The following is a 13,801-nucleotide window of genomic DNA, read 5'->3' on the forward strand; positions in this document are numbered from 1 at the left end:
TAAGAACATATGACTCCATGCAGATATAACAAATAAAAGAAAGCTCTTCTTTATAGAAGACTGTCAACTGTAGAAGGGCTTAGAAAATATTCAGTAACTGCTTAACCTCCCAGTGTAACTTAGATGAGGAGCAGGATATATGAGTCATTTTAATAAATTCATAGATGTTCACTATAAAGTGGGTATGTAAAAACCTCTCCATAAATTATTAATTACAAAGGAAAATTACTTTGTAGTAGAGGAATTTATGAGACATTCCCTATGTTCTGGGAATTTATGGGAAATAAACTAATGCCTTTATGCCTTCTGATGTGCACTGAGAAGCATCTATCCTCACTTTTGTGGTATTTCAGCAAAAATACACCTAACCCAAATCTAATTAATGAAAGAGAGATGACCTGAATTGAGGTTTATGTTTTCTGTAAGATAATTGGTCTGATTTCTTTGAAAATGTCAAGACTGGGCCGGAGAGATAGCACAGCCAGTAAGACTCTTGCTTTGCACGTATCCACATAAGCACCACATATGGTCTGCAGAATCCAGACAGGAGTAATCCTGAGCACTGTTAAGTGTGGCCCCCAAATAACCAACCAAGGCAAATAAATAAAAGCAGTAAGAGAGGAAAGACACAAGAAGGAGATTAAGGAGGCTGAAAGCTAAATACTAAGTATTTAGTATGCTTATTTAGTATAATACTAAGTTAAATCCTGAACCAGGAGTAAAATAGCTGTAAGAGATATGATACTTGCCGAAATTTTAATATGGACTATGAATTAGTTAATATTATATTTAGGGACTGGCTAGTATAGCAGGTAAGGCTCTTGCCTTTTATGCACCTACCCAGATTTAATCCCTAGCATTCCCTAGCACTTCTAGGAGTAATTCCTGAGTGCAGAGCCAGGAGTAACCCCAGAGAAACTCCAGGTGTGACTGTCCTATCACTGTCCTCCCATTGTTCATCGATTTGCTTGAGCGGGCCCAGTAACATTGTGAGACTCGTTACTGTGTTTGGCATATCGAATACATCACAGGTAGCTTGCCAGGCTTTGCCGTGAGGGCGAGATACTCTCGGTAGCTTGCCCGGCTCTCTGAGAGGGGCGGAAGAATCAAACTCGGGTCGGCCATGTTGGCTGCGTGCAAGGCAAAAGCCCTACCCACTGTGCTATCACTCTAGCCCAACCCCAAAACTAAGAACAATAAAAGAATAAAATTTCAAAAAAATGTATATATTTAAAATTTTATGTTGATAATTATAAGGATGTTTTAAGCTCCATAGGCACTGAATTATTTAGGATTACAGGAGTACAATATCTCCAATTCTCAGTTGAGGAAAAATTACACATACCTACAAACAAAGATAGGCTTTATCTTAAAGAATGTATGGATACAGAACCCAATCACTGCCATACTTATGACCTCTCTCCACAGGCTCGAATGAGCCTCACCCATGAGTGAATCTGCGGAAAAACCCAGGTACGCAGGATCTATGACTGAAATCTCCAAGCTCGCTTGGAGCCAGAATGGGCCTCCTCCCCCAAGTCCCAAAGTTTACCAGTAGCTTGGCAGTCACACTCACTAACTGCCTCTGGCGCCATATAATTTCATGAAATAAAGCTCCCAGAAGAGAGCAACATACGCCTCACCCTTGAGTGAATCTGCTCTATAATAATATTCTAAATTTTAGAATTCCTGGAGCTATACCACTCTATACCACTGATGTACCAAGAGTAACATACATTTGATTGGGTTTAACAAACATGTTTATAATCTCTATATGGCTCCAGGATGGAATACAACAATCTTCACACACTTTTCTCTTATGGTGGTGGGAAGGTGCACTGGTGATGAGATTGGTGTTTGGATATTAAATATAATGAATGTTTGGATATTAAATATAAGGAACTATTTTGAACAACCTTATAAAAATAAAATTTAAAAAATGTTGCCTGTGTAAAAAAAGGAATGTGTGGAATATATTGTAAAGAATGTATGGAAGTTCCTAGATATTCTTGAAACTTTGCTGTTGAAAAGTAAAAAAAAGTGACTCAGACAGTGTTAGAGTAGTAGCTCTGTGGGCTGAGTGCATGCTTTGATCACCACATGATCCCCTGAGCACTGCTGACAGCAAATCCTGAGTGCAGAGATGAGAATAGATGGCTCACACCACCACCACCATGCCAAAAAACTCATACAATTTAATGTTTGAAGTTGTTTGCAATAATCCAAGTATTCTTTCCCTTTCATACATCCAGTAACTTTCAGTTATGTAAGCTAAATAATACATTGATGAAATATTATATTGTTTTCATAAAGATATTGCACTTTACAATCTTATCGTTAATACACACAAACACCTGTCTTATCCTCATCTTACCAATATTATGCAATACTATTCAAATTAAAATTTGTTAATTTATTAGCATTTTTTCATTTTAGGGGTAATGAAATAGTTTGGAGGCACTCTTGCTGGTGCTCAGGAACCACTGGGGCTATACCTATTAGTACTTGGTAGACCCTGCAGTTGTGGGGTTCAGACCCAAGTCCTCATACATGCAAGGCATGTGTTCTACCATTTGAGTCACATTCCTGACTCAACACTTTTTAAGATAATTTTTTTTATTTATTGTAATTGAATCACCATGAGATACACAGTAACAAAGTAGTTTGTTCATTATTGGGTTTCAGTCATACAGTGTTACCCAACACTTCACCAGTGTACATTTCTCTCCACCAAAGTCCCCAGTTTCGCTACTGCCATCCACCCCCAGCCCTGCCTTTATGGCAGTTTCTCTCTCTCTCTCTCTCTCTCTCTCTCTCTCTCTCTCTCTCTCCTTTTGTGCAATATGGTTTGCAATATAGGTACTGAAATGTTATCATGTATATCCCTTTACCTCCTTTCAGCACTCAATTCTTGTCCAGAGTGATCATTTCCAACTATCATTGCCATACCTTCTCTATCCTGACTGCCCTCCTTCCCCTCCCCACTGTCCTGACTGCCCCCTACCTCCACTTGTGACAAGCTTCCAACTATGGACCGTCCTCCTGGCCCATATTTCTACTGTCTTACTGTCTTTGGATGTTAGTCTTATACTGTGTTTCTTATAACCCAAAAATGAGTGCAATCATTCAGTGTCCTTCCCTCTACCCTGACTCACTTCATTCAGCACGATACTCTCCATGTCCATCCATTTATAATAAAAGCAGATTTTATGACCCAAATTTTCCTGGCTGCTGTGTAGTATTCCATTTTGTAGATGTACCGTAGGTTTTTTTTAATCCAGTCATCTGTTCTTGCTTACTTGGATAGTTTCCAGATTCTGGCTGTTGTGAATAGTGCTACAATGAACATAAAAAGGCAGATGGCTTTTCTGAACTGTTTTTAGGCCCCTAGGGTATATTCCCAGGAGTGGTATTGCTGGGTCATAATTTCTAGTTTTTTGAGGAACTCCCATATTGTTTTCCAAAAAGGCTGGAGTTGTCAGCATTCCCACTAGTCGACTACTGGTGGGAAATGAGAGACCCTTTCTCCCGGCATCCGTACCAGCATTGATTGTATTTGTTCTTTTTTGATGTATTCCAGTCCCCATGGCATGAGATTATATCTCGTTGTTGTTTTGATTTGCATCTCCCTGATGATTAGTGATGTAGAGCATTTTTCCATGTGCCTTTTGGCCACCTTCTTTGAGGAAGTTTCTGTTCATTTCTTCTCCCCATTTTTTTTCCTTTTTGGGTCACACCCAGCAATGCTCAGGGATTACTCCTGACTCGTGCACTTACTCCTGACGGAGCTTGGGGACCTATGGGATGCTGGGAATCGAACCCGGGTTGGCCCCATGCAAGACAAATGCCCTACCCAATGTGCTATCGCTCTAGCCCCTCTCCTCCCCATTTTTTGATGAAGTTGTATGTTTTTTTCTTGTAAGGTTCTACCAATGCCTTTATTATATACCTTTGAAATTAACCCCTTATCAGATGGATGTTGGGTAAATATTTTTTTTTCATTCCAGGGCTGGAAAGATAGCACAGTGGGTAGGGCATTTGCCTTGTATGTGGCTGACCCGGCTTTGATTCCTCCGTCCCTCTCGGAGAGCCCGGCAAGCTACCGAGAGTATCCCACCCACACGGCAGAGCCTGGCAAGCTCCCTGTGGCGTATTTGATAATCCAAACACAGGAACAAGTCTCACAATGGAGACGTTACTGGTACCCGCTTGAGCAAATCAGTGAACAACGGGAGGACAGTGCTATAGTGCTTCATTCCAGGGGCTGTTTTTGTAACTTGGTCATCATTTCCTTTGAGATATAGAGTTTCTTAATTTAATGTAGTCCCATTTGTTTATATTTGTATCCACTTGCTTTCACCCTGCACTTTTTGTTTTGTGGCCACACCCAGTGGTGTTCAGGGGTTACTCCCAGTGCTTGAAAATTGCTCCCAGTGGTGATAGGGGGATAGGTGCAGGGGAATTGAACCCAAGCCCCTGGCATGCAAAGCATGTGCTCAACCATTTGAACTATTGCTCCAGCCCCTAGCACTTTTTGTTTTAAATTTTTTTTCTTTTGGGCCACACCCAGCCATGCTCGGGTGTTACTCCTGTTTCTGCACTCAGGAATTACTCCTGCTGGTGCCTGGGGACCACATGGGATGGCAGGATCACAACCGGGTTGGAAATATGCAAGCAAGTGCCCTACTCACTGTACTATTGCCCCAGACCTCCCACTTTTTCTTTTTAATTGTCTCCTCCTGCTACTTTCTTTTTTTTCTTTCTTTTTGGGCCACACCCGGCGATGCACAGGGGTTACTCCTGGATCGTGCACTCGGAAATTACTCCTGGCGGTGCTCAGGGGACCATATGGGATGCTGGAAATCGAGTCCGTGTCGGCCACGTGCAAGGCAAACGCCCTACCTACTGTGCTATTGCTCCAGCCCCTCCTCCTCCTACTTTCTTATTGTTGATACTACTGGGTGACTGAGAATTGCCACATGGCTGATGGGGGTGCTCACCCAATTTCTTAGTTGTGTTTTCCAGGGGTTGCACATCAGGTTGTGCTTGCACACTTGTCTGCTGTGCTCATTTAAGATTTTCACTCCTTCTGTTGCATTCCAGAGCCCACACACTAGTTGAGAACCACAAATTCTGGTAGGAGCATCTGATAAGGGGTTACACTTCCTGCCCCTGGTGCTTGCACATTTCTTTAGCTGGGGTGCTCACTGGGGTCTCCTCCAGTGATATGACAAGAAATCGCATTTTGGTGTGTGAGATCACAGATACAAGAGCTGCTAGGATCATGTTTTGTGCATGTGGGGCACTGGAGATTTGAGCTCATGACCATATACTTACAGGACAGGCATTCTAAACCACTGTGCTGTTTCTCTGGACCCTAGAACAAAGCTTTTTAATTTTAGAATTCCCAAATATTATAGAAAAGTTAGAAGGTAAAATATATTTACCGTGTTACCTACTTAGAAACAACCATATATATGTGTGTATATAATATAGTTTGTTTGGGGGAGGGGCACACTTAGGGTTTCTCCTGACTCTGCACTCAGGAATCACTCCTTGTGGTGCTTGGGAGACCATATGGGAGGCCAGGGATCGAACCAGGGTAAGCCACGTGCAAGGCAAGCACCTTACCCATTGTACTATTGTTCTGACCTGAGATAATCATATTTTGAATACCTTGGCAGATGTCTTTTCAACCTATCATAATAGTGTGTGTGTGTGTGTGTGTGTGTGTGTGTGTGTAGTTTTTGGTAGGAAATATTGCTTCTCATTTCAGTGGGATGTGGGGGTTGGGTACACGCAGTGGTGCTCAGGGCCACTCCTGATACTGAGGAGACCATGTGTTGCAGGGATCAAACCCAGGGCTTCTGTATGCAAAACATACATGCAATCCAGCCTTTTGAGTCATCTCCACAGGCCCTGCATTTAATTTTTATTCACAGTTTTTAATCAAGTGAAATTTAATTTAATCAGTCTTGAAGCCCGGCCATTTCTTTGGCAGCAGAGGAGCCAGATGTGGGTGGGTGGAGTACTGGGCCTCTAGAAGGGTAGGGATTTGGTACTGCTAAGGTTCCAGAGATCTGGGCCTCATGGTGGCATTTTTCTCAGATAAGTTGTGAAGCTGAGCAGTTTCTATGACGTTATATCTTATTATTGATAATAACCTTGTTAAGTTATTGTTTTTTGCCAGATTTCTTCATGTTAAGATACCCTATATACTTTTCTGTATTATTTAAAAATATTTAAGATGAAATACAGTAAAACTTTGCTTTTTTTTCTGTGCTCAGGGATTACTCCTGATTCTGCACTCAGGGAGCACTCCTGGCAGGGCTTGGGGGACCATACAGGTTCTGGGGATCATACCTGGGTCAGATATGTGCAAGGCAAGTGCCTTACCTGCTTTACTGTCACTTTGGCTCATCTGCTTTCCCTAAGTTTTAGGTACATCCATCTGCTTTCCCTAAGTTTTAGGTACATCCATGCTACAAATGGTAGGGTTTCATAGTTTTAACAGATGAATGGTAAATATAAGGTTTTTCCTAATTTCACAGAAAGGCACTTGAACTACAAAAAGTGGGTCACCTTAGGTCAGAAATCGGTCATTGGTAAAATTGAACATTGATGCATGACATCCTGGTACAGTGCCAAGTTCATTAAACTTCAGTGTAGCATAACCTTGCTACCATATTATCTTGGGTTTGTGACTGAATTTTATTTCAAAAACAAACTCATAGCAAGAAAAATATTGTACTAAGATAGATGGCTAGAACTTTTTCTTGGTTCAGCCCAAATTTTTTAGATGGCTAAAGATTTACTATGTAGAATTAATACCTGAAAAGAAAAAATTTTAAAACTTCCTGTAATATTTTGGACATATTTTGTTATTAGATTTTTTTAAGTTGAATTATTCTATAATATCAGCATTGAATGGGGCTGGAGAGATAGTATGAGTAAGGCTCTTGCTAAGCATGCTAACTACCTAGGTTTAAGCCCCAGGACTGCATATGGTTCCCCAAGTCCAACCAGGAGGATCTGTGAGCAAAGGCAGGAATAAGTCCAGAGCACCACTGGTGTGTCCCCAAAACAAAAATCAACATTGTAAACTTAATTTACAAGGTGGGATTTTTAGGCGTATCTATTTTTATTCATATTAGTTTCTATATTAAAACAAAAAGCAGTGCTTAGGGAACTCAGGGGCCACACCCAATGATACTCATCCTGGTGGTGTGGGACTGAAGTTTTCATGCTCAGGTTCTATGATGCAGTGCTATAAAGGCTCAGTGATACTGAGGGCCACCAGGGCTACCCCAGTGGTGTTTCGTGGTATTTAGGGATAAACCTGCAATGCACAGAGGGAGCACATGATGCTGGAATCAAACTCCAGACCTCACTCAAGCTCTTTGGGCTATCTCCTAGCCCAAATTCATTCCCAATTTTAATAGTAATGTAGGGGGGAAAGAAGGGATGGCATTTATAAAATAGAGATTTGATGGTACCTTTTATGAGGGTACACTTGAGGGTGCAGAAAGGAAAAAGGATGAGGCATATTTGGAGGTTGTCCGTATAGATGGTCCAGGAGTCATGATACTTTGTGGAAAGATAGTTCTGTGTCAATATATATAAATTAATTGAGTAGTCAAATAAATTGGAAAAAGTTTTCCTTTGTTTGGATTTGTTTTAGACTACCTCATTGAAGAACATCTATATTAGGCAAATGCTTGAGAGGATCATTTTTGAATTTTCTGCTCTCAGTTCTAAATTATCTTGCTTACTGGATTTGTGTCTGTTAAATAATGAATTGATCTATTTTAAAATACAAGAATATCAACTAGAGCTATTAAATCTGAAGATTTCAGGCATTGGGTATGACCTTGTGGAAAGGAACTGAAAATACAAATTGATTTAGCAAATATGAAAAATTGAAAACATGAGATTTAATGTCTTAACTCTATAACGTAATTCTAAATGATCAAGCAATTTGCTGATACATAGTCATTTCCAGTCATACTTTAGATTTTTTAGATAATCTTTTCATCAGAGAAAAGCCTTCTTGGCTCATCAGTTTAATAAACAATTCCAGAAACTCTGGTGCTTATCCAAACTTCTTATTCTATTTTGTTGCTATTTTTTTCTCGCATAGAAATGCTGTATACATTCCAATCTATACTGCCTGGATTCTCTGCAAAGCTGAATTGGACTTCAGAAGAAGTCGACCATTCTCAGAACACATCAGGGCCAGAATGCTTCCAGATGATTTTTGAGGTAGGTTTTGTGGTATAAATTACTGATGTATTGATTCTTATTTTTCTACAAATCTATTAACAGGAAAGAAAAGCCTGGGTACAACCTTATTTGAAATAAAGTAAGGCATTCATTCCCAAGTTTACATGTACAATTTTCACCTTTAGAACTTTCAAAATACCTATGTTTCTGTCCACTTCAAGAGGCTGATATTCAGTGTGTATGGACTGATCTCTTGTTGCCATTGGAGAAAAAGAAACAACACAAATTGGTAGCTTAAATAATACAAATTTGTTTTCTCATATTTCTTGAGACTAGAAGTTTAAGATGAAGGTGTCTTGTCACTCTTGCCTCCAATGGCTTTTCTTGTGTTTGTGTTGAGGGGGGAAGGAGGGAGGGAGGGACGGAAAGGGAGAGGGAGGGGGTGAGGGGAGGGGGAGAGAGAGTGAGAGAGAGAGAGAGAGAGATCTTTTTATTTCTTTATTTTGATATGTGGGGTGGGGTTGGAATAGGGACTATCCTGCAATGCCCGGGATCCACTTTCAGTGATACTTAACCAGGATGTAGGTTAGATGGTTTGGTGTTTGGGCCAGTGACGACAAACTATTTGGGCAAGTGATGCTAGGAGTCACCTGGGTAGTGCTCACCAGACCCACACGTGGTGGTGCTTGGGTTGGGGGACCATACAGTGCTTTGTGCTTCATGCAATAAAGGCATGTCCTTCACACCTTTGAGATGTCTCCTCTGCCCTTCCTTTTCTTATAAGGATACTGATCCTATGGGATAAGCGTCCTCCTCATGCCACCTCCTTTAATCTTCATTATGTCTTTAAGACCTATCTCCAAATGCAGTCACATGGAGTCTCAGGAAGTTATATGGCCTGGAGAGGACAAAATTTAGTTCAGAGCAGATATGGCCTGGGCTCTGGATTATTTTTTAAATTCCATATGATTCCTGATAGGCATACAAACTTGAAAACCCCAAATATGAAGCATTGCATTTAGATCTCCTGAAAAAGAACACAAAACAATTCTCTGATCTCTTATCTTTCCTTCCCTTGGCTTATTGGAGACACAAAGAATTAACATTCTTTAAACTTTCTCCCAGGAAACACTTGGGAAGCTTTTCTTCATGTTTAAATAATTGTATGCTCCTTCTAAAAGGAAGTGTACAGTACTGAGACTAAATATTTCTGGCTGTGCCTTATCTTCTTTAGGGAAATGAACAGTAAATAATATGAAGCAATTAGTGGTTAGTGATCTCTGAAACTATTCATGTCAAGTGGCAACTAAAAGTCAATTCTAGTGAACCATGGAAAGCAATTCTAGAAAACTTGATCATGTGTTTTAGCCAGTTTGAACAATGATAATTCTTTTACCTAACATGCTTTATTTAAAAAATGTGTAGTTGTTTTTAGGCCATACCCAGAAATGCTCAGATATCACTCCTGGCAGACCTTGGGGGATCATATTTGGTGCTGGAGATTAAACCTGGGTCAGCTGTGTGCAAGAATCTTCTCTCTCTGATCCTAACATTTATATTTTCGACTCCCATCAATTCCGTGAAGTAGATAGCACAAGGATCACCATCCCATTTTTTTAAATTTATTTTTAATTCAATTTTATTTTTATAAAGTTGTTCACAATAATTTATTACATTTAATAGTTGTACCAATCCCACCACCATTACACCTTCCCACCACCATATTTCAGTTGTTTCCACCCTGAACCCCAAACACTGCCCCCAAAGCAGAACCAAATAATTTTTTATTACTTGTTATTAATTAACCCACCAAAAATCCAAAAATGTTTCTTTTTTTTATGTAGGACTACTGCTATTTATTCAGCCACTGATTAGGCTGATTGAATTTTGCATGAATTCCACCATACTTTTTTTCCCCCATTTTTTATCATTTTATTTTTTGAATCACCATAGAGCAGTTACAAAGCTTTTGGGTTTAAGTCTTGGTCATACAATGAAACACCCATACCTTCACCAGTGCCCATTCTCCACCTCCAAAAACCCCAGTGTACCCCTATCCCACATCCTCCCCCTACGTGTGGGGCAGATGATTTCCAAATCACTCTCTTTATACTTTGATCACATTCAACATTTTGACACCACACCCACCATTATTATTTGGGATTTTACCCCAACACTCAGATCTGCCGAAAAGGCAACAGTAGACAATTTGTTTTCTATTGCTGGTTATGAATAATATATGATGTCGCATGGTTGCAGTAGTGGCTGCGCAGTTTTGAAATTCCGAAATTTTAACAATTAAATCTGGAGAGATTTCCTGCCAAAACCCTCTAGGTTTCGAGATCTGTTCCTGAGTCTCTGGGATCATGGCCATTAAGCAGCTTGATCAGGAGCCAGAGAGGCCATTTGTGGGCAGCGACTCGCAGTCTTGTTGTGGTGGGGAGGAAAGGGCCGGCTCTACCCCTGTCCCATGAGGCCCTGTGTGTCTCGTCACTGCGGGCCCAAACCTAACTGTCCAATGGTCTCTGGTGGATGGCGGCCGAGGCGCCAAGGGTAAACAGGCTAAGGCACAAAACCTGTTTCCACCTGGGGTGGCCCAGAGCCGGTAACCTACTCTGTGGCCCACACGCATTTCTGCCAAAAGCTTTTGGGTTTCGAGATTTGTTTCTGAGACTCTGGGATCATGGCTGTTAAGTAGCTTGATCAGGAGCCAGAGAGGCCGTTTGTGGGTGGTGACGCAGGGTCTCCTTGGGAAGGGGAGGAAAGGGCCGGCTCCACCCCCATCCTGTGAGGCCCCACATGTTCGTCACTGTGAGCCCAAACCTGACGTTCCAGTGGCCTCTGGAAGATGGTGGCCACCAGGCCGCCAAGGGGGAGCGGGCGGAAGGACAGCATCCTTTCCTCCCTGAGGTGGCTCAGCACCGGTAGCCTACTGCAAGGACCGGACGCATTTCTGCCAAAAGCCGTTGGGTTTCGAGATTTGTTTCTGAGTCTCTGGGATCATGGCCATTAAGCAGTTCAGTTAGGAACCAGAGAGGCCATGCCTCCAATTATATAGCTGAGCTGGAGGTGATTTGTTGGGTGTGTCCCCCACATACCTAACTTTTGGCCGTTTACTTTCTTGGAAAACTTTGCCCCAAGGCTTTAGGGTCTGACCAAAGGCACAGCAGCAATTTTGGGGTATCTAGAAGTCTGAAGGCGCCATGAGGCTGTTGATGCACTCTCCTCACAGCTACAGATTGACCTGCTGGCGGCACCATACCCCCCAAAAATGTTTCTTTAGAGGAAAGTGTGTGAAGATTGTTGTATTTCATCCTGATCATTAAGCCCTTCTACAAGAGATTACTAACATGTTGTTAAAGGTTGAGCCTTGTGTCCCCCTGAGATTGGTTACCTTCTACTTAAAACCGCATCAAATGTGGTGTACTACTCTTGGCACATTAGTGGTATAAAGTAGAAATGTTATCACCTGTTCCAGGAATTCAAAAATTTAAAATACGATTATACAGCAGATTCACTCTAAGACTGTGGAGAGTGGCCATCAGCATGGCAGCGATTGAGTTTTGGAGGATTTGGGCTTTCTGGAACTCACCACCCCCTCCAGTTTTCCCCAGGTGGGACAGCCTGGCGAGGGTCCAGAGAATCTCTGCGACATGTCATTCTATTGATGCTCTCTTCCAAGAGCTTTATTTCTGAGTCTCTGGATCATGGCTGTTAATGAGCTCAGATGGTGCCAGAGGCGGTCTGTGGGTGTGACTGCCAAGTTACCAGAAATACAGGAAGATGGAGGAAGGTTGCCCATTCCCGACTCTGTGTAAGCCTGGAAATTCAAGTCACAAGTCTTGCATACCTGGGTTTTTCTGCAGATTGACTTATGGGTGACCTTCCCATTTTATAGAGAAGAAAACAGATTCAGAGAATTTGACTTGCTCTTCCAAGGTCATATGAAAATTAAATGACATAAATAGTATTTGAATCAAAGCAATACATACTCAGTGCTGTTGTAATATTTATTCATTCAGAAACCTGTGTTTGTTCTATCAACCTCACTGAAGGTACAAAGTTCCAAGACACATTACTTGATCTTAAGGAGTTTGGAAACTAAATGAAAAGATAAGTAAATGGAAAAATAGTCCAGTAAACTGAATGTTGTGATAGCAAAGAGGAGGGGCACCAAACCCTAGGGGTCTGTCTAGAGGTTTAATGATACTGAGAAGCAAATTTTCTGTATGTAAACTATTAGGACTTGAAAGAATAGCGAATTGTATCAGAATGGTAAAATGTTCTCTTGCCTTTGTTTTTTCCTTATTACAAAAGCAGTATTTCTTTCAAGAAAATCAGTATGGATAGGAGAGAGAGAAAGACAGGGAGGGAGGGAGGGAAAGAGAGAATGAATATGGTTTAAGGTTGACAACAAAGGTTTGGGAATGGAGATATCCATGGAAAAGCTTTATGAATTGCTTTGGACATATGAAGAAAGGTAATCCCAGAAGACTGAGGAAAGTTCCTTTTAAGAGAGGTGCTCTTTTATATTTATGCTCAAAGCCACTCCTGTTTGGCGGGCTTATTAGGTTGAATAATGTGTTTCCCAAAATGAGTTTTTAAAATTTGGTGTAGGGCCGGAGAGATAGTACAGTGGGTAAGGTGCTTGCCTTGCATGCAGCCCACCTGGGTTCGATCCCTGGCATCCCATATGATCCCCTAAGCACCACCAGGAGTAATGCCTGAGCACCTCTGGGTGTGGCCCAAACCCAAAAACTTAATTTAATTTTTGTGTAAAAAATTCTTTATAACCAGACTACATCTTCCTCACAGAGCTATTTACTTTTATATTTATTTTGATATAATATTCATAAAATTGCAGAAATATACATATACACAAACATATGCATCTTTATTACTTGTTTCTGTTTCTCATCTGTTTAAAGGAAATAGAAGACGAGAAACTCAGCTCTGACGAAGATAGTCATATAAGATCTATTCATGTTTGGAAATAGAAAGTGGGTGTTGGGGGTGTGGTTCAGCAGTTGAATGCCTGCTTTGATTCCTGGCACCACAATGAAGAAAACGTTTTAAAATGCCAGGGAGATGGCTCAGATTGCTGGAGCACATGCTTTGCCTGTAGGGGACCCGGTTCAATACCTTGCACAACATGGTTCACGCGGTCTCCTAGCATCTCTGGGAATGACCCCCAAACACCATGCTGGGACTAACCCCCAGATACCACTGCTATGACCCCCAGAACAAACAAGAAAGCAGAAAGCACCTTTCATACTTTGTCACATAATTAGATTTGTATTTGAAGGCAAAGGAGGAAATTCAGTAGTGGCTTTTGTTGCTCAGGGCCAGCAGCATCTCCTCTGCCTAACAACACTTACACAAGTTTCTAACACCCAACTACAAACAGCTATAAAAGGCTTTCTTTATCAGGGTCGCTGTCTCTACCTCTTAATAATTTATAAGTACATTTCAAAAGAAGCTGTTTGCGTTGTGTAAGCTATATGACCTGATAACAGGATCTTTTACCTTCAGAGTCCGGCTTATGTGTGAATCCTTCTTGTGCATTTTATTAGATCTC

General features: G+C 41.2%; 1 protein-coding gene across 1 annotated transcript in view; it reads left to right on the forward strand.

The window, feature by feature from the left end:
* Nucleotides 1-13,801, forward strand: part of TOP6BL (TOP6B like initiator of meiotic double strand breaks) — a 98,680-nt gene that overhangs the window by 57,542 nt on the left and 27,337 nt on the right. The window contains exon 5 of the mRNA XM_056131577.1: nt 8,141-8,262. Within this exon, the coding sequence (XP_055987552.1) occupies nt 8,141-8,262 (122 nt within the window). The remainder of the gene's footprint in view (nt 1-8,140; nt 8,263-13,801) is intronic.

Source organism: Sorex fumeus, unplaced genomic scaffold (genome assembly GCF_029834395.1).
Source record: "Sorex fumeus unplaced genomic scaffold, SorFum_2.1 ptg000093l, whole genome shotgun sequence".
Lineage (NCBI taxonomy): Eukaryota > Metazoa > Chordata > Mammalia > Eulipotyphla > Soricidae > Sorex > Sorex fumeus.